We start from the raw sequence: 20295 nt of genomic DNA on the forward strand, positions 1-20295 counted from the left end.
GTTTTTCTGCTGTACTCTGCCTCCTAGCAGAGAACTCCTCTCTCCCTAGACCCTCTTCTTTGTCTTTAAGAGCATTAGGCCAGAACGCCTCTTTCTCCTTTTGCAGCTCTAGTCTGTGTGTTTCTTTCCTCACCCCTTCTTTCCCCCACCCCCCTTTTAACATCTGATACTTACCTTTCTGATCCCCAAGACATCGGCATCTTTCTCCCCAAGCTTACTCCACTTCTTTTCTTGGAGCCAGTCTTCTCACCCTACCCAGGTGTTTCTCTTGCCTGTTTCCTTCTGTACCTGTGATTGTTTGCACTAGTATTTGTGTCTCTTTGCCCTTAACCCTTTTGTTTGACTTTTGGTACTCCTATTTAAATGTTCTTTGTCCTAGTGCAGCTATAGGAACCGGTTGTTTGCGTATTGCATCCCTCTCCTCCTCACACAGTGATTTCATTTCTTGAATTTCTGTTTGCTTCTGCCAGCATCAGATGCTCTAATGAGTCAGAAGGGCAAGTCCCATTCTTTCCCCCTCAGCCCCTCTTTCCTTTTCTCTTTCCGTTGGTGGCTCCTCAGTCTGAGACTCTGTCCTAGCCATGGAAATAATTTCTGCTTTTTCTGGGGAGAAAAGGTAACAAGGACTATGGAATACTGACTCCTAGCATTTTCTTCCTTCACCATTCTGAGGGCTCTTCTTAGGGGCACTACTGCTGCCAAAATAATCTCCTCTTGTGATTACCTGCACCAGGTACTCCCCACCATTAAAGCTGACAATGTTTTCATTAATGATATTGTGCCAGCCTGTAAGAACAGCCAGTATTAACAGACAAAAACCGCGAGAAAGAGTCTACTTTGGTAGAGGTAATGGCTGTTGCAGTTATCCCATCAAACACCGTCTTTTCATCCTGTTCGTGAGGTCTGTGGTAACTTCCTGCCAGAGGTCATACTTGCCAGAGCAGCTGATGACTGGAGTGGATCGGATGCTGGTGTCAGGCTGGATGGAAGGTGCTTTTATCAGCCCCTAACTTCCTTCCTTTGAGCCCTGTAAGTGCCTGATAGTTGGCAAGAAATTAAACAGCAGGAGAGTAAAGTGTAAAGCTGACACTGATGGCTCTGCCTTAAGGAGACAGGCAATTTCCTCATCAGAGATCTAGCTTATCCAACAATTTCTGCCTCTTCCATCCATGTCCAAGAATGTGGGGGGGGTGGGGTCGGGGGGGAAAGTGAGGAAGAGGAGTGGAGGAAAAGCACCATCAGGCTACTCTTGGTGGACCAGGTACATTATCTTATTAAAAATACTGATGATCCACTTCTTCAGTGCCACACAAGCCCTATCCATCTCCTTTCATATGTCATCTGGTGTGTCAGTGACATTTGCACTTATGCTCGTATGCACGAAGCTGGCCTGTTTCTATTTCAGTAATGGCTTTTGGAAAAGGTAGGTTTTGAACATTATGAAGTTCTGGTCAACTTGATGTGAACAGAGGCATCACTTTCTTTTCACTCAGGCTGCATGGTATGGGGAGGCTAGGTTGGCCTTTTCTGCTATAGTTATACATACAGTGACCAGATGGAATGCAGTGAGCAAACAAGTTTTTCAGCTCAGCAAATGACTGGGTGTTCACCTGGAGATATTGTTCTCAGTATAGTATGCCAAAGGAAGTACGATGAATGAATGCTGGGCCCTACTGTGCCTTGATCTGTCTATTGGGTATACTCTGATGCCAGGGAAAAGAGTGCTAGAGCATCTCGTCAGAGATCCCTGTTCAGAACCCCTCTTCAGAGATCAAGAGGATAATGGAAAAGGAACATCCTTTAATGCCAAAACCTAACTGACATTCATGTCAGTAGCTCCTTTTTGATGGACTAAACATTCTTCTCACTGTGGCTGAGTTTTTAGAAACGCTCTGTCTGCTCTCCCCTGAGGAACCTCACCAAATACCGTAGTTTACTGCACATTACGGGAAGTCCTTACTTTAGATATTACTGTTCTCTGGGTTGAGTCCCCAGAGAATGGAGAAGTTCTGTGCTGATGAAGATGGGTTGTATTCATCCCAGTATCAAAGGAGGACCTCTGTGATCTGCCTCCCAAGACAGCTATTTAGCACTAATTATGTGGGACCTGAAGTTACAATCCATCCCCATTATACCCATACTGTCTAGTGCAAGATCATTTTCAAAGGTTTATCTGAGTTTAAACTCTGCCAGTACTGTTCCTGGAAGAGGAAAGGACAAAATAGGTCACAGTTATACTGCAGGTGTATCAAGGCACTTGATATCAAGGTTTTTTGTGGTGGTTGTGCACAGTGCTTTATTTCTGTCTATTATCTGTTCAAACTCAGCTGAGACCTGATCCAGGTTATAATCTTTGATTGAAGAGTGTGTTAAGATTGCTCCCTGTTCAATCAGTTCCACACAGCTTGCCTTACTTCATCTCCTCAGTACAACTAGGCAGGTGTAGCTTACACTAATGATATGTTCTTCAAAGTACAGGTTACAGTGACCTGGTGTAGACCCATGCCAAGCCATTCATTTCAAAGCTTCCTCCAAGTTGTACGGGTCAGGAGCTCTGGCCTTATGTCCAGGATTGCATCTGTGCCCAGTGCCATCCAACAGTCTGTGCACCTGCTGTTCCTTCCAGGACACCTGCTTCTGTTCAGAGAAGCAGTCAACTATTTTCATCTGCAGAGTGATCTGCCTCTGCCAGTGCCTTTCCTGAAAAGCCTGGAGAGAACTACTGGTGACCAACCAGCTCTTCTTGCCCAGGCTCAGGCAAAGGTTCAGAGTCTTTTGCTGTCCTGTGGCCAGCCTCCAAAGCAAGCGGGTCTCTAAAGCTGTGCTAAGCCTCCTGCTGGTAGGCACTAGGAGAGGCCTGGTTTGCCTCTACAGCCAGGTTTACATTTTTGTCTGCAGGCTCTGCAGAGCCTCCTTTTATAGTGTTCTTAGTCCAGCACTGTGTTTGCTGATGCACACATTCCTTTCATTTGCTGCTTCTAAAGCTACTGATAAGATCAGCAGCTCTCTTACCTGCATTTCAGAGGGCTTGTTTGAGACCCAGTCTAATTCTGATACCCTTGCCTTGATCTGTCTTGACCGTGTTATATCTGCGTCCGTCAGCCTGCCTTCTCTTTTACGCTGCATCTCCTGTGATCCCAGTCTGATCCTGAAATCTCTGTGCCTCTCTTCAAGTGACCCATCCAGACTTTGTCACTTTCAGAAGACAAGCTGGGACTGGGCCTGCAGTAAGGTCACTGGTATTTTCTTCCTGACACTTCCGAGCTATTCAGAGTTCACATGCTGTATGCAACAAATAAGCACTAAGCCCAAAGCATCCCGAAAGCGGTCCGCAGTATTGACTGTGTTGCACACGTTGTGGAGCTGTGTGGCATCTCTGCCCCGCTGGTGCACGTCAACTGGTTGCATTTACGGTATTAGAGCTTCATTGACAACTTGGTCCAGAAGTCCTGGGCAAATAAAGGCTGCCTTCTAGTCAGGCCAGGCAGGGTTTCAGGGTGGAAAAAGGGGCCATAGCACACAACTCCCCCCCCAAACTGTAGTGGGTGTAGTTAGAAGGAGAAGCCCCAGGGTGATGTGAGCATGTTATCAAGCATAGGAAGCATGAAGGCATGGTTCATCTGCTGTGTGTGTGCATGTTCAGTCCCATCAGTACAAGGTGCTTTAGAACTGAGAGTGTCCAAGGAGGGTGTAATCTTTACAGAGGCAGACAAGGCGAGAGTTACCTCTACTAGACAAGTGTAAACAGCTGTCTTTCTAAAAACTTTTACTGGAGCAAAGCTTTACAGAGGCAGCCAAAAGTACAACCTTGACACTACTCCCCCCTCCCTCCCCCCCCCGCCTTTTGAATAAAGGATTGTTGGAATATTTACACAAGGGCAAATAGTATTATTTTTGGAAATGACTGAATTATTTTGGTTACTTTTTTCCAAAAAAAAAAAAAAAAAAAAATCAGCCCGAGGCAGGCACCTGGCATGGAAAATTTCAGCTTGCGTGGTAAAAGCTTGGCAGAAGTTACCAGCGAGCGAGAAGGGGTGCTGCGCGAGGCAAGCGTCAAACAGCCGTAGTCCCCGGCAGCGCTACCGCTCTCCGTCCGGCTCCCGCCGCGCCGGCCCCGCCAACCCGGCACTTCAGCCCTTCCCTCAGGCGGAGCTCGCCCGCCCGCCCGCCCCGGCAACGGGCAGCCTCCGCCCGGAAGGCGGCTGAGGCGAGGCAGGGGCAGCCCGCCACGCGACTCCGCGTGGGACCGCCGTCCCCGCTGCCCCCTCCCTCCCGCGCCCCGCCCGGCCCCGCCGCGCCGCGCCAGCCCCCGGGGGGCCGCGGCGGGCGGGGGCGCCGACGCGCCAGGCGCTGCGCTCCTTCCCATTGGCTGGCGGCGCCGCCGGTCGCGCGCGCGGGGCGGGGGGAGGGGGCGCGCCGAGTCGGTCTGGGCTCAGCCGCCGGCGCGGCGGAGTAGTCGCGGCTGCCCCGTCCGGAGGGCACCAGCGCCGCCCGCCTCTGCCAGGCAGCCAGCCAGCTAGCTAGCCAGCCGCGCAGCCCCAGCCCCGGCTCGCCGTCCGCCTCCCGTTCCGCGTCCCTCTCCCGGGCGATCTCGGCGGGGCCGCGATGGAAGAGGAGCGGGCGGGCGAGCAGATGAGACCGTTGCTCACCACGGTAACGCGGGGGTGGGGTGCGGTGAGCGGGGGGGGGGGGGGGTGCCGCACAAAGGGCCGCCGCGGGGCAGTGCGCCTCCCGCGCCGCGTGCGGGGCCGTCCCGCTCCCCTTTTGTCGCGGGGGGGAGACGGGGACACGGCGGGGTGCGGCGGGGGACCCTCCTCTGGCTCCCCACCTCTCGGCGGCGGCAGGACGCGGAAGCGGCGCCGCAGGTACCTGAGCGCCCGGGGCCCCCCGGCCCCTCTCGCCGCGGGGCGCAGGTGTGCCCGCGTGCCGGCCTCGTGCGCGCGGCCGTGCCCCCTCCCCCCCCGCGGCGGTGGGCGGGGGGCGGCAGCGGGGCCGGAGCCTTTGTTCCGCCGCTGGGTCCGGGCGCCGCAGCGGCGTGCGCTCGGCGGCTGCCTCTGCCCCGTCCCCGTCCCCCCGTCGTCCCCCCCCCCCTTCCTTTGTGAGATCCCCGCGGGGCTGGTGCCGGCGGCGGCGGTGGGCGGCGCGGCCGCCCCTGGCCTCGCCTTTCTCCCTGCCCCCGGCCCCGCTCGCTGACGAGTTCCTGGGCGAGGGAGAAGTGCGCACACATGGCAAGCAGCGAGCTTCCCCTTGTCCTCATGTTGCACGGCCGCGTAGTCGGGTCAGGTGGTGGATACGGTTCCCTGGCGGATTTCTAGTCTTTGGGGGCGGGGGGGAAGGGGGGCGGGAGTGTCGGTGGGGGGAGATGGATAAAACGACGGAGCTTGGGTTCATTTCCTTCCCGGGCCGGTGGCTAAGTAAAGCAGACATGTGTTGCCTTACTTCCTGTGCTACTGAAAAATACATGCGGTTCCACAGTTGTAATTTCCCCTCCCTTCAGATGACTCAAGGTCTGGATTTTGTTAATGAGCCTCTGAGCCCTTACCTTGATATTCTCCTTCAAGGCCTTTTCCAAAAAGGTGTCGCACAGTGACTTGTTTTCGGTGCCTGAAGAGGAGGGATGTGTGGTTTGTGACACAAAGAATGCTGTGACGGACAGAGAAATGACACTGAAAACACGTGTTTTCATCATCTTTCTGCTACTCTTCAAGGAGAGACTTGAGTCACATTTGATAAAATTGGCAATCTAATGAAGTGCTAGCTTCCTGTGACATCAGTATGTTTAGCGTGTCTTTCCTTTGTTATAACAGGAGCGTTGATAACTTAGTGGTTCAAAGGTCCATGAATTTTGCAAATTCCTTGGATTATTACAATCTTTGTATGTTGGCTTCAGAAATTAAAGTATGTGCTCAGCTCTAAAGGTTTTGTAGGTCTATCCTAGAACGTTTCTCCACCTTCTTGTCTCTGCCCCAAAAAGGCATATTGCCAATTCGTGTTAGCTTGTTCAAGATAAATTCTTGGTAAGAGCAGACTGCTTGATAGGTTTAATTCGTGTTAAAATTACCTTGCCTTTCTGTAGGAGGTATCTTTTCTTAGCTGGCAGGAGAATACTCCCATCTAGTAAAGAGATGCTAGGCTGTATGGAGCAAGTTGCAAAAGCTTTGGGCTTCAAGTGTATGGGGTTAAAAGTGGAAGATGCTAATGGTTACCCTCAGGTAAATCCAAATGAAAAGAGGATTGCAAACTTCATGAAAGTCAGTGTGCCCTGAGCACATTTGTCAGGCGTGGCAGGAGTCATTTAGGTTCTCTTGTAACCAAAATTAACTAGGGGCTTTTGGGACTGACGGGTAAGCTGCTGTACTACTACTGCGTGGTAATTTTTGATGTAGATGTTTTGAACAGAGGTGCTCAGTGGAGTGGTCCAAGTTGGTTTCCTCGCAACAGCAACACCTAGTCAGGAGCCTGACCTTGGTGCCGAAGTGTATTCAGGAGGTAACTGCAGCTGAGACAAAACTCAAATGGTTAGAAAAGTGAGAGAGCAGTAGGATTGGTAGGAACTAGAAAAAAAGAATTTCTAGGGAAAACATGTGAAGTAAATGGCTTAAAGAAAAGACAGGACATGCTGATCTTTGCGCAATTACATAGTACAACACTGTTGGATTTGTTGTGGTTTTTGTATGCAAGAGGTACAACTTTGTATACACGAAAGCTACTTAATCCAAAATATGAGTATTTTTGACAATACAGCTTGACTTAATTTTTCTAATCCTGTTGCTTCTGGTAGTACAGGCCAACCTCCCTGCTAGCAGAGCTTGCTGAAACTGCTTACATGTGCGTAGCTTTTTCAGAAATAAACATCTCAGTAAGACGAAAGGACTTTATAGAAAGTGTGAATCAAATCTGAGAACTTAAGTGCTGTGGCTTAAAAATACAGAAGCATGATCAAACAAAGAACTCCCTGACACTTCCTTTTCTTCCTTTCTCCAGTGTTGGTAAATCAGATGGTTCTGTGTATATGTAGTATTAGATATGTAATAAGTAAGCTCTGGTGCTTCTTGTGTGGAGGAGCACCTCTGTCAGTCACCCGTCACCCCCCCCCTCCCCCCCCCCCCCCCCCCGATTTTTTTCATCAAAAGTATAAAATACCCTTTAACCTTGCTTATTTTGTATTTTAGGTCCAGTCTTAAAGAAGAGAATCATCAAGTGTTTAGGACATTGGTATTTTGAGGAGACTCCTTGATGGCAATGTGTACATGAAAGTCGGAAGGGGCAGGTGAAACAAATGCCTGATATAGTTATTACCAGCAGAGAGCAACCGATGATCGCAACTTCTGGGACTAGTAGAGAATACAATAGGAAAAAGATATGTAACTGCATAAATCCATGGTTCTCTCATACCTTATGTACTGTAAGCTGTTCTGCCCCTCAGAAAAGATGCGTTATTACTGGAAAAGGTTCACTGAAGGGCAACAAGATATGAATTAGTTCCTAGATGAGAAATGATTGAACAGGCTAGGACTTGCCAGCCTAGTAGAGATGAAGGGAGAATGATGCGGTAAGGCTCTGTAAAACTTGTGGAGAGAGCAGGTGAAGATGGAAGAGGAGGCACACAGTCAAATCAGAGTTAGGTGGTAGGTTCAGAACAAACAAAAGGAGGTGGTTCTTCACTCAGTGTAGGGAATTCACAGGTGTACTTGCTATACAATGTGTATATGAAGGAAGTTTTTGTGGACTTAAGGGGATGTTGGACAAGCATTGGAAGACAGATCCATTGAGGTTAGTAAATGGATGAGCAACAGCCTCAGGAAGTCTGAGTCGAAAATAGCTGGAGGTTGTGAGGGTGTAAGGAGGAGTTGTTGTATGCTTGTCTTGTTTTCCTCTTCCCTCAACAGCTACTTGTGGTCATTCTTTTTTGGTTTGTTTAAATAGGAGTGGAGCATGTTAATATGTTGCTTTCTATACAGTGGTGAGTTTGACAGTTACAGTGATGGTATTAAAATGCTTGATACTGCGTACCAGTGATCTTGGTTCTAGTTTCTAGGTTTTGTCATTATGGTGTTCGTTACCAGATAGTTTGGTGGGTTTCTTCGCAATAGCTGCAAGTGGCATTTAAAGGAAGGTATATTGCAGCTCTGTCTCTAGGTATTTTGCAGATAATATTTTCAAAATACTTTATATTATCTTAAAAAAGTAGATGGAAACTTTTTTCTCTAGTATTTGATACTACTTCATGTGTATCATAAAATGTTCACAAGGTCGTAAACCATGCAGTATGGCTAAGTAATGGATTTATGTTTGTGTCAACTTTTTCTTTCAATGAAACAAATCTACAGCAGAATAGTGATAAAAACAGATGATGATAGAACTGAAAGTGTCTCTTGTTGGAGAAGGGCATGTTTCCAGGCTTCTCCTTCTGGCTTTCCTAATCAAAGCATTAAAGTAATGTGGTCTACCATCTCTCACTGAAGAGGGCGTTAGTGCCCCTGTGCTTTTTCTGAAGTGGCTGTGTGGTTGGCTACCACTTTTATTTTTTAACAGCTGTGCGTGCACATTGTCAGGTGGGTTTTAGACTTTCCTGTTCAACAGTGGTTGTGTTTCAATGACAGCTTTGGGCTTGCACTTCAGGCTTCATTTGAAGACTCTTTCAGGTACGGCGCACTTCACCAACACGCGTCATTGCCTCAATGGGATCTGTCCGTTCCTTTTATACTGATGCATCTTTTTAATGCAACAGGGTAGTGTCTGGTACTCCAACTTCTCAAATCCATAACAAAACCTGTGAAGGCTTGTAGGAGTATAGGGTAGCAGATGTCAGAACACCTGAAATAAAAAATACACAAATTGATGAGAACTATCCTAACTATCAGAATCTGCTGGTAGTTACAACTTCAACAGTTGAATAATTAAAAATACAAAGTGCTTTTCCTTTTCAAGAAAAATCTTAAATATAACTTCATTTTCATGAATGGATTTCAAGGGAGAACCAGGTATTTGGTGGCAGCTAGACTAGAATACATGGTTTCCAAACTAAGTTTTGGTCCAGTTATTGCATTTCAAATAGCTTGGTAGCTTTGTCTAGTTATGTAGTACTTCTCTTAAGGTCCTTTTAGAATATGTTCTAAGTCTTGATCTACCTTGGTGGTACTTTATATGTAAGAATGTAAGTAGCATCAGTACAGTAAAAGTTTTACAGAATTGACTACTTCATATCTTTCCACATATCTTGGATGACTTACTGTTTTAGAAATTAAATAGTGGAAAGTGTTCTTTGGTGTGATTATTAGCCTTTTTATTTGACGTGTGGCTTTTGTGATAGTAAGTCAAATGACAGGTCTCTGAAGAATATTATGCTGGTTCGTATAAATTTTTTTAATATTAACATAGTAATCTCGAACCGGTGTTTTCACTTTATGGCTGGACAAGGGTAACTGAGGATATGTTTGTACTGCATAATTGAGGACTGTGCAGGAAACTCTCCTCCCCCACAAGTTGGTGGCATGTGGCTGAACATATGCTCTCCACAAGTTAAAGCAATACAGTTATACTGGTGTGGCAGTGCCCTAGCTAAATAGCCCTGATGCGAGAGAATTTTACTAGCTTGACAACCTTGCAGACTTGAATCTATGACTTTTGAGAGACAAGCTGCTTTTCTGTATTGTACTGTTTGGGTAGGGTGCATACCTTGTACAACTTGCAGCATGCAGTGGGCTATGAGCAATGTCTCTGATACCTCTGGGTTAAAGTACTGTAAGCTGCTATTAAGTGTATGTGCTGGCAGTCTTTTTGAGTTCTTAGAAAGTTACCATGGCTGTCAAAAACTTGATGTGTTACTTGAGAACTTTCATTAGGTTTCATTGCAGTAGTTTTATTTGCTGTCCAAAATAAGCTGTAGGGTATACTAAGTTGAGTAGCTGTTGCCTTATATCCATGTGATTGATGTGCTTCTGTAGGTGACTTTTGACATGTCACCATGATTGTTGTTGGCTCTTGAATATTGATGTCCTTTACACAAGGATATCTGTTACACAAGATCTTTGGTGGCCCAGAAGTAGTACTTAGTAAGTAGAACTGCTCTATAACTAGAGATTGATAAAATACAGAGTATAACTTGAATGTACTAGAACTTAGCTAGAGAAGGTGTCCAAAGAATACTGTCATGCTTTTGGTATAACATATTCTGGAATGATGAAGTTTAGGGACATTTCAAATTTTCTGCTAAAATTAAGATAGCTGTCTAGCTAATGTTTTGAAATAGTGATATGAATAGTGAGATTCAAATGAGGTTTTGTAAATAAGCAGATGGAGAAGAGCACCATAAACTACTTAACCCTGTAGATCAGTAAATGTCTGATTGCAAAAATGAGACTATTGATTCTTCTACAGATGATCTTACAGTGCTCTTAAATACGTATTTCTAAATTTACATTTGCATAATTAGCAGTAGGTGAAAATACTACAACATTTTTAAAAAAAGTGCAACATTTGCTTTTAAAAAGTCAGTCCTGACATCTTAGAAGCTCCTTTTTGTGTTACTGAGAATAAACATCAATTATGCAAGCATCCCGAATCTACCTTGCCAGCATATCTCAAGGGTTATTAGAAGGGATTATCTGTGTAAGAGTCTGTGTTAGTTTGTGCTTGGCACCCTCTGAGTTCCTTGTTTCACTGGGAGTTAAATTTGCTGCAGTAGAGAGAGCATCTCATGACAAAGGAAATTTATATTTTAACCAGTAGATGGAGCCATTTTAGTTACATATCAGCATGTCTATTTACATAAGTTTTTGAAAACTTTGTTTCTTAAAGTCTTTTCAGTCATTTTGTCTTTAGAGTATGGCTCATAGTTATTTTATCATTTCTTTATCGGCAGAGAAGACTAAACGTTTTATTCTTCCAATAACAGTGCCAGGATTGTACAGCAGGAAGGCTCCTCCATTTTCATAAATGTGCAAAAAAAGTGAATGCTTGTGCTTTATGGAAATTGCAGTTATCTCTGTAAATTGTCCAGTGTCACGTGAGTAGAGCTCTATAGCCTTTGTACACCTTGTGTTGCCCGAAGTAACATTTCGGAATATTGATCCGTAGTGTTGTATCTGACAGTCTGGATGCTCCTGTGACTTCCGCCCAGGAAAGGCTTGTTAGCTCCAACTGAGACTTTGTTTTTGTCTGGTTCTTCCTTGTTTGTGAGCAACAGGTCCAGCAGAGCATCTTCACTGGTTGGCTCATTGATTGCTTGCACCAAGAAATCATTTTCAACACACTCAAGAAATCTCCTGGAGTGCTTGTGGTTGGTCACACCCTACCAGCAGATACCAGTGGTTTTAGGCCCCAATGTGTACTGGGGCCTGCAATCGTGAAGCTTCCTCCAGCATTCGAATGAAGGCTTCTTCTACTTCCCCTTCTTGATAAGGAGGTCTGTAGCAGGCACCTAGCATGGCATCACCCATGTTGGAGTGTTCTCTGATCCTTACTGGTAAGGTCTAGACTGTCTTGTCACTTGTTCCAAGCAAAGCAGTGTTTGTTGTAGCCAGCCCTTTGCATAGATTGAAACCCGTGTTCCTTAACTTTCCAGCCTGGCTTTTCTCAAGAGCTTGTATCCATCCATTGCAGCACTCCAGCCATGTGAGCTGTCCCACTGTCACTCTGTAATTCCTGTGAGGTTCTAGCTCTGCAACCACGTGTGGACTAAGTCCTCCTGTTAACTTCCCATGCTGTGCATGCTTGTGTGCAAGCGCTTGAGATGGGCTACCAGACATGCCTCTTTCACAAGGAAGGTGTGAGAGCCTTCTGTCATGTGTTCCCCATGTCTTCGCTTCTCTTAAGTGTGACAACCTTTCTCCACCATGCCTAGTTTAAAGTCTTATTTACAAGCTTAATGCGCTTGGTGGCAAAGATACTCTTGCCACACTTCGTCAGATGGATCCTTGTTCCTGAAAGAGGTTCCTGTGGTCATAGCAGTAAAAGCTCTGCTAATAACCACGTATTGACCCTGTGGATGCATCTACTCTGCCCTGAGCCTTTTGCTTCTCACTGGAGAGACTGAGAAACACCACCTGGGCCTCTTCACCCTTGCCCACAGTGCTCAGTAGTCACTCTTGATTTGCTCAGTAGTTGCTTTTTGGAAGTGTCACTGGTGTCTGTATGGATAAGCAGGGAAGTGCAGTAGTTGGAGGATTGGATGAGCCTCAGTCTTTCCAAAACATTATTCAGCAAGCAGCAGACCTCCCAGGACCTCCTGCTTATCTTCCCTGTTGTGCAGTGTGTTCATCCCCTCCTGCAGCTCTCTCATCTGGCCACTCAGCACCTCAAAGATAGCACACCACCCTCAGATGAGGCCACTGCTGTCAACAGCGCCAGGGAGGAGCAGCGGGTGCTCCCTGCAGCCCAACACCTGGACGGTGACATCCTCCCTGTGCGGTTCTTGGAGCTGGGATCTCTGATGTGCGAGGGACAGTTGCTTTGGCTGGTGTTGGAGGCTTCACCCTGTAACATGTTGCACAATCTTGAAAGGTGTTTCAGGGCCTATTGTAGCTTTGTTGTGTGAACTGCTGTGCATCTGTTAGCTGCCTCCATTGGCTGAGCCCTGGGAAATGTGCTGTGCCCATGTTTATGTTGTTAAACTATTAAACTTTACCGTCTAGTTCTGTTCACAATATAGATTTAAAGCACACATATTTATGTGAATATTTTGTTCTACTCAGAAATGCTTTCTGATAGACACATCATGTCAATATTATTTTAACAACTCCAGTATTGTAAACTTACTTGTAATGACTACTATTTCTGCAAGGCAACTATTCATTAATAATAATCATTAATGTTTTTAGTTGGCTGGTACTGTCGCATTGGCTGATGATGTTGCATAACTTCTTGGCTTCTCAGCTTGGAGGGACTGAACACAACAGATTTTCATGTTCGTGTTTCGCCAGGTCACGTGCCTGTAATAATATACATCTCTTTCCCTTACCTTAAAATACTTAATGAGGTATTTATTAAATGCTGTTATGTAGAGGGGGGACAATTCTGCCATATTGGAGATGCTTCAGTTGCAAAGACTGAATTTTCTTCTATTTTTCTCTGTGATATCTGTAAACATAATTTGTTGCAGGTGGAAACACTGCAGCTTTGGTCTATGTTCTAGGAACTACTTTGTTCACCTCTGTCCCTTTTATAGAGGGGTTTTAACTGAATAATGCTACTGGTGCTTACTAGTGCTAGATGAAACTAGAGTATCTTTTTTTCTAGTTGCTCCCCAGAACGAACACTTAAAAGAAGGAATCCTTCTGTGGGTTCTCTGACTAACTTGTGAAGTCAAAGGACTGATTGCAAGCTCTTTATGAGCATTCTAAAGAATAAGGTAGAATTATTTAGACTACTGCTAGATTTATTGCTGCTTTGTTTCTATTTAAAAAAAACCCACCATTGGAAAGATTGTATTTAAACTACTGCTTGTTTTAGGCTAGTGATTTTTTGCTTTTTTTTTTTTTTGGCTTGTACAGCACTATTGTGAGGATATACTATTATGTAAACGCATGCATTTCTTTAACATGTCAAACATATTTCCAGACGGTCAGTGTACGAAAAAGGAAATGAGAAACTTCTTGGTGAATAGCCACAGTTGGTGTTACTGTTGGTGGTAAATTCCTCATTTTGTTTGTCAAATGACTATACTCTACCAGCCATGCATTTTAAAACTGTTTATATAAAAACAAACAGATAGCATCTGATAATTATTATGACTCATTTAAGGAAGTGATAAAACCCAAGAGTAGCAGAGATCCTTTCCTTTTTCAGCTTGATTTTTATTAACATTGCTGCACTTGCCTGCCATTGAGAGATATCAAAAAGGAAATTAAGGAGGCAGATACTCTTGTAATTAATACTTGGTTGAATTGCAGGTAGTTAGATAATGATAGGATGGAGAGACGTGTTTCAGCTTATAAATTAAGTGTACAAAACCAGTTATTGGGCAGTTTTGTTTTTAGATTTTAAATACAAGCAAATTTATTAAAGCTTTTCTAACTGATTTTTGTGGAAATTCTTGAGTTTTGAAAACTGCTGATGTATACCAATCAAAAAAGGAAGAACATCAACCATTTTTTTTTGTTGTTGGCATCAGTGTTGCCATCAATTACCTGCGTTTACTGCTGATGCTATATAAAATGCTTGCAATTACTTTACGTTTTTTAGAAAAATAACCAGAGTTTATTTTCAGCATATTTTGTAATGTACTTTGCTAGATTGACTTTGCTTGCTTTTACTGAAATATGTAACTGTATGTGATTCTATGTATGGTAAGGCTAAATATTCTTGGGGCTTGTTTTATACTCAGCTGCTCTAGGTAGAGCTTCAGCTGAGGAAGATCAGTTTATTGAGAAGTTGAGAGTATTTTTCCTTAAAGTCGATAGAATGAACATTTATTTTTAAACTAAGTAAAATTACAGATTCAAGCCTTCGGAACAGGGGACCCAAAAAAGATTAAATATCTCATCCCCAAGAAAGAGAACAAATTAAATAGGGGTAGAATGCTAGCTTAATTTTTTTTTAGTGGAACAGCTGTTCACCAAATGATTTTGTTTGACATGATTAAATGTACTTAAATTATGGTCCATTTATAGACACAAATAAATTCCAATTGTTTATAACTTTTGTATAGTGCAAATGTGCTTGGTAGGTAGCCTGTTGGCTTATAGTTAAGGAAGAAGGGGGCCGTATTCTATTGAGTGAAGACAAATAGTGTTAGTCTGAGGCCTTTAATTCTTGAGCATGAGTAAGTTGCCTTTGCTATGAAGAAGACACAAATGAAGGGCAAAATATAAATAGGGAACGGAAGAAATTTGATATGCTCAAGGCCGAAGAATATACCTACTGCTTGTATTCTGTGCTTTGAATAGACAGAACCTTTTGAAAAGACAGGCAAATAAAGTTCAGTGTGCTTTTCTCATTGGTGATGGGGCTGATTTACTGTAACCCATGTGGTATATGGGATTTTAGCTAATCCTAATACAGCAAATAACTTGGAATATGCTGCTTTGTTAAATAAGGTGACTAATTTCTCTCTGTCACATTCAGTGGTTTGTTGTATGACTGGATGTTTAATGTATTTGCATTTATGGTAGCCCAGGCTGGGTGTCTGATAATTATAAACTTCCGGATCCTGGAGGCAATGTAAAGCTGGGAATTTGCATGTTAAAAGAGTAGTTCTCAAACCAGGTGTACTCTTCCAGATCATATTCCATATGCTTCAATGTGTACAAGGGGTGTGTACTTACCTGCTAGTCCACATACGTCAACTTCGTAGCCATGTTTCTTTGGGGAAGGGGTGGGGGAGTAGGTCTACACTTTAAAAACTATGTTGTGGATTAATGCATTCACAAATAATTAACTTCAGCTTCTTGACAAAAGGCTTATTTTTCTTTGGCTCTCCTTGGAAGAAATCTGTAGGGCTTGATGACCACTGGTTAGATAATTAAGTTTCAAGCAGCTAAGGCTGTAGTCTTGTCTGTTGCTGTAAGAGGTTGCTACAGAATACTTTGAGTTGAAATTACCACTGGTGCATATTTAGAGTAAAGTCACAGGTGTCCACTTCCAGGTACTGGGGGAGGTCGTAGCCAAAAGGTGAACTTGGTGGCAGCGAAGGCACCGGGGAACCAGGAAAATGTGTATCTGTTTTCAGAAATAGCTTCTAGAGAATGGTGGCAGTATCTCCAAACAGAGGTTTAGGTTTGTTTTAGAGGATGCAGAGGTGGCAGGAGCTGGGGAGAGACCCGGACAATGGCAGTATAGGTGTCAGGACTGGGAATGGTGCTGTGGAAGCTGTGAGGAGCCCAAGGGGATTGTGGCTGGGCAAGGCAATGGAGCTGAGTACTTGTGGAAGTGACAGGGTATCTGTGTCTGCATGCATGCTTGTTTCTGGAAATGTAAGGTAAGTATACAACATGTATGAGTTTCTACTTAAGAGTAAAGCATACGTACCTCCAAGATAGTATATTGGCTTCTGTGTTGTGACTTGCATTACTGCTATTTCTTGTCAAGCTCAGAGGATCAATTGTAAGTTTGTGATGATATATCACAAGATTGTAAATAGTTTAATACATTATGGCCATATTATCATATGAAGCACCTGTTTCTTGCTTCAGTTGTCTCGTGGTATAAAACAGGCTCTTGGGCAAAGACAGAAGAAAATTTCCCTTCCTGTCTTGAGGGTTACTAAAAAAAATCCAAATACCATGAATGGATACAGTATGCTGTACAATTTAATGAGATCTGAACAGTGGCTCTATTGGTGAATGGATTGTTCGTGTGTATGTGTATATTTATCTTTAAGATGTACTAAATTTGAATGGAAGAAGGTATGTATTGGGTATGTATTGTTACAGAAAAGTAAGGAATGGACGCGATCTTAATTTTGAGAACAGATCTCCTGTAGAGTTGTATATCAAAATAATTTTGTGTTGTGCAAGTCTAATATTTCACTAACAGATCACTGATAAACATATTTTAAGTCCACTAGTATTCCTGAAGTGACATATAGGACAGAAAAGAGGAGAGTAATCTGGGAACTGCGTTCAACCTCCTCTTGCTTATATAGGAATCATTAAGATAAGATAATGATCAAGAAAGTGGCTTGTTGTGAGGACTGATATGGGGCAAAGGTGAGCTTCATGGTGTTTTTTGTAGGCTCTGTGACCAAGGTGATTCTCAAGAATTCCATGGGAAATTCATGTGTAACAGCAAGCGAGAGAGGTGAGTTTTAGGTATGCCTTGACAATGCTGCTGTTCTCCCCTTTCCCCTTTTATTTTGGTTTCCAATTTTGTCGTCAAGTATCCAATGCTTGTCTTTGTTAGAAGGAGCTTTGCCTGACTCTTACCCTTAACCTCATCTGTTGACAGATGGCCTCAAAGGAGTTGGATTGTCACTGAGTGCCCTGTTCTGTGTGAGCAGTGAGTCTATATTCCTGTGATGTGGAAGGATTCCCATGGGATGTCTCCTATAAAAAGAGTGTTTTGCAACTCTGAAAAATAGGTGTGCTTTCCGCACATACCTGCAAAGATTGACAGTGACTTGTACTGCAGCATTGGAGAGAAGTTTCTCTTGGTGGCTGTAGACAAGTGCCCCTCTGTTAAAGTGAGAAAGAGAGCATTTGCAACTCTACAATACTTCAGTGTTTCATATACTACTTCGTATATAACTAAACACTGAGTTCCTTCTAAGTAGTATAATGTCACCTCTCCTCATGTTACGGTGCTAGTATCTCTCAACTTTGGCATGAATTGTTAAGCTCTAAGTGAAGTGTGTTCCTTGTTCCTTTTGATGAATGTAATTTTAAAGTATGGCTTCCCTTTAATAATTAGACAGAGACCCACAGCAGCTTTCCAGTGTGTTAATTCTAGGCAGATAGTAATGAAAACTGAACTGTAAATGATGTCCTGGATGTGACTGTATTTTTTTGAAGTTTGGTTCTCCTTGCCTTGTGCTAGTTGTATTACTGAAGAAAGTGCTTCTAAACCCCTTAGGTCCCAAGAAAGCAGCTTTGTTTGAAGTACCAGAAATTGAAGAATTTAGAAAAATAATCCTGTGTTCCCTTTGATATACATAGTGATCGTGCTTTGAGACAGTCGTCAGCAGTGATGTCCTAATTTTGCATCACCAGTGTGGACAAAAGTTTCAAAACATGTTATATGCTTTATGTCCTATCTGATAGGTCAATAATCCTATATCAATCCAAGTCATAGAAAATCCAAACCCCAAAACTAACTTCTTTGTTGGAAGTGAAACAAGAAGAGTCTAAATGAGCTCACGTAGTGTTAAAGGAGCAAAACTCTTGGTGCAGCTGATAATGGAACTCTTTCTTCATAGACAAGAAAGCTGGTCTTTGTTAAGTGTCCTCTGCTGATTATGTAAGTTAATGTGTTAAACTTACTTGTAGCAAGTAGTTTGACAGAAGTCTTATTAATGGGAATAATGGTTTATATCAAAGTTTTTCAGAGACTAGATGTAATGAAACAGCCAGAATTACTTGCTTCAAACGGAATAATTGGATGTGGTCCTGTCACGGTATTCTAAGACCTCACTTGAGCAACAAGCAAGTCTTCTTTTCATCATAGAAAGTGCCACCCAGTATACAGCTACAGCACAACAGAGAAGTCTGGGATTGAGCACAGGGCAATTTGTCTTCCCTTGCAGCTGAGGTTTCTGGTTTTAAATACTTACTGGTGACTTTTTTATTGAGTGTCTGTTTGTTACTGTAATAGAGAGCGCCTGTAATTCAAGGCCTGCTTGTGATGTGTTTGTGAAGAAGTGGTCCCTGATTGTCAAGGCAGTGTAGCGTGGGAGAGTTATGTTCATGGCTTCTTAGATGATGTGTTAGTATTATACTGTCATGAATGGTAGCTCCTTCAGTGGCTTCCTAATTTAGAATAGATAGAATTTTCCTCTGTAGTTTCATAAATTTCCAATAAAAGCAGAGGGTTTTTTGTGTTGTGTCTTCATTGCTTTTTGGTCATAAAATCTTGGTGAAAAGCATAGTGTTTGAAAAAATGTATTTGAGTCGATGCTTCAGAATTAATGTAAAATGTTAAGGATATTCTACTTCAGCAGTGTAAGCACTGATGTGTCTCCATTAGAATCATAGAAATCATAGAGTCGTTTAGGTTGGAAAAGACCTTTAAGATCATCGAGTCCAACCATAAATTTTTGTGCTTTCTATTAATATGCATTATTTGACAGTTGTATTGATAACATTAGTAAAAAAGACTTGAGTCCAGTTAGTTCACAAGACCTAGAAAATACATGAATAGTTATCTGAAAGATTTGGGTTTTTTTTTAGAAAGCTTAGCTATGGAATATAATACCGCCTTAAAGTGTCAATATGTACATAGAGCTATTAAAATAGGAAAATTATTATTTAAAGAAAAAGAAAAGGGGTGAGTTTCAGGAAACCATTGGTAAACTCTGTCTTGCACCACCCTCTTCCTCCATCCTTCTTCTTATAAAGTGTTAGACTATGAATTCTGGTAACGACGTCCTTCAAACCTGCATGCCTATCTTTGTCTCTAATGCTACTTAATTCTTCTAGAGCTTTTAGAAATGTGGGTTTATCTTGTAAATTCAAATTAAGACCCAGAGTAGAAGTGAAGCCTGCTGACACAGTGGTTCCAAAAGTCTGGTATTGTGGTACAGTTCCTCTGTTGTGGAATGTGTTCATGATGATACTGTTTAGGAGAGCATGCGTGTTTATGAATGTGTATAAGTTGCTAATAACATTACATGTTACCAAAAATCCAGTTACATTATGGAATTAGTCAAAAGTGAATACAAGCTTCAAATACATAGAACAAACTTTTCTTTAGGCTGCTTTCATTGTTTCATTTCCTAAACAGTAAGTGTAAATATGCATTGCCATCTTTTCAATTGCTTTTTGTTTAACATACTTCTTTAACAGACTGGTATTTGAGTATGCAGCTTGATAATTTTCTGCAATAGAAAAGTCTGGAAGAACCATACAAATAGAGAGCATGATGGTTGTGCTCTGTAGTATTATACAATACCTTTCTTCCTGAGGTTATCAGAATTGCATGTTTTTTCCCAATTACATAGTCTGTATGACTAAATTTCAAGTGTTTAAGCATTACGACCTCAGTGGTCTGAAAAAAGTAAGTTATCATCACTCATATCTAAATAACTTGTCTGTGAGTGAAAATTTGGAGTTAATAGCAGCATCAGCGTATACAAGTGATTTTTGACGTGGACTGCTTTCAGGTTCCCCCCTAGTGTCCTGGTATGAATGTTGTAATTCTAAACTGAACTACAGTTCAGGCTTCCTTTAATAGGAGAGCTTTCTTTTGGCACAGTTGTTCTGTCCCAGTGAGAAAAGGGTGCCTTGCCCTTTCTTTGAGCCCTGGTCAACGCACAGAGACCTCAGACAACATAAATAGCTTTTAGTAGACAGTTGACCTAGTTACAAATATTTTAAAATATCCCTTTATTTGTTGTCTTATGCTTGAATGATTTTGCTTTATGTATATATATTTTAAGTAATGCTCTGCTAGTGATGAAAACTGATTCAAATTTTAAAGAGATCTTTTGGAAGTCTCAGTTTTTGAGGAAGTCTGTAAAAGGTTGTTAAAATCAGATATGAAATTATTGCTTTTATTTAAATTAATTACATCTCGGTCAAAAGCTCTGAATTTGATGTTAAGATCACCAAAAGCTATATGTCGTTCTGCCCCAAATATAAAATTTTATTCAAGTTTCAATAAAAAGGTACCATTTTATACCAAAGTTGAGTGCCTTATCAT

The 20295-nt window shown here is 42.8% G+C and overlaps 1 protein-coding gene across 2 annotated transcripts in view; it reads left to right on the forward strand.

The window, feature by feature from the left end:
- The first annotated feature begins 4577 nt into the window (after positions 1–4577).
- The window catches only part of SLC4A7 (solute carrier family 4 member 7), a 94399-nt gene continuing 78681 nt past the window's right edge, over positions 4578–20295 (forward strand). For both annotated transcript variants that reach the window (XM_050892568.1, XM_050892572.1), the window contains exon 1: positions 4578–4653. In XM_050892568.1, the coding sequence (XP_050748525.1) occupies positions 4606–4653 (48 nt within the window). In that variant the 5' untranslated portion in view covers positions 4578–4605. The remainder of the gene's footprint in view (positions 4654–20295) is intronic.

Source organism: Gymnogyps californianus, chromosome 2 (assembly GCF_018139145.2).
Source record: "Gymnogyps californianus isolate 813 chromosome 2, ASM1813914v2, whole genome shotgun sequence".
NCBI lineage: Eukaryota > Metazoa > Chordata > Aves > Accipitriformes > Cathartidae > Gymnogyps > Gymnogyps californianus.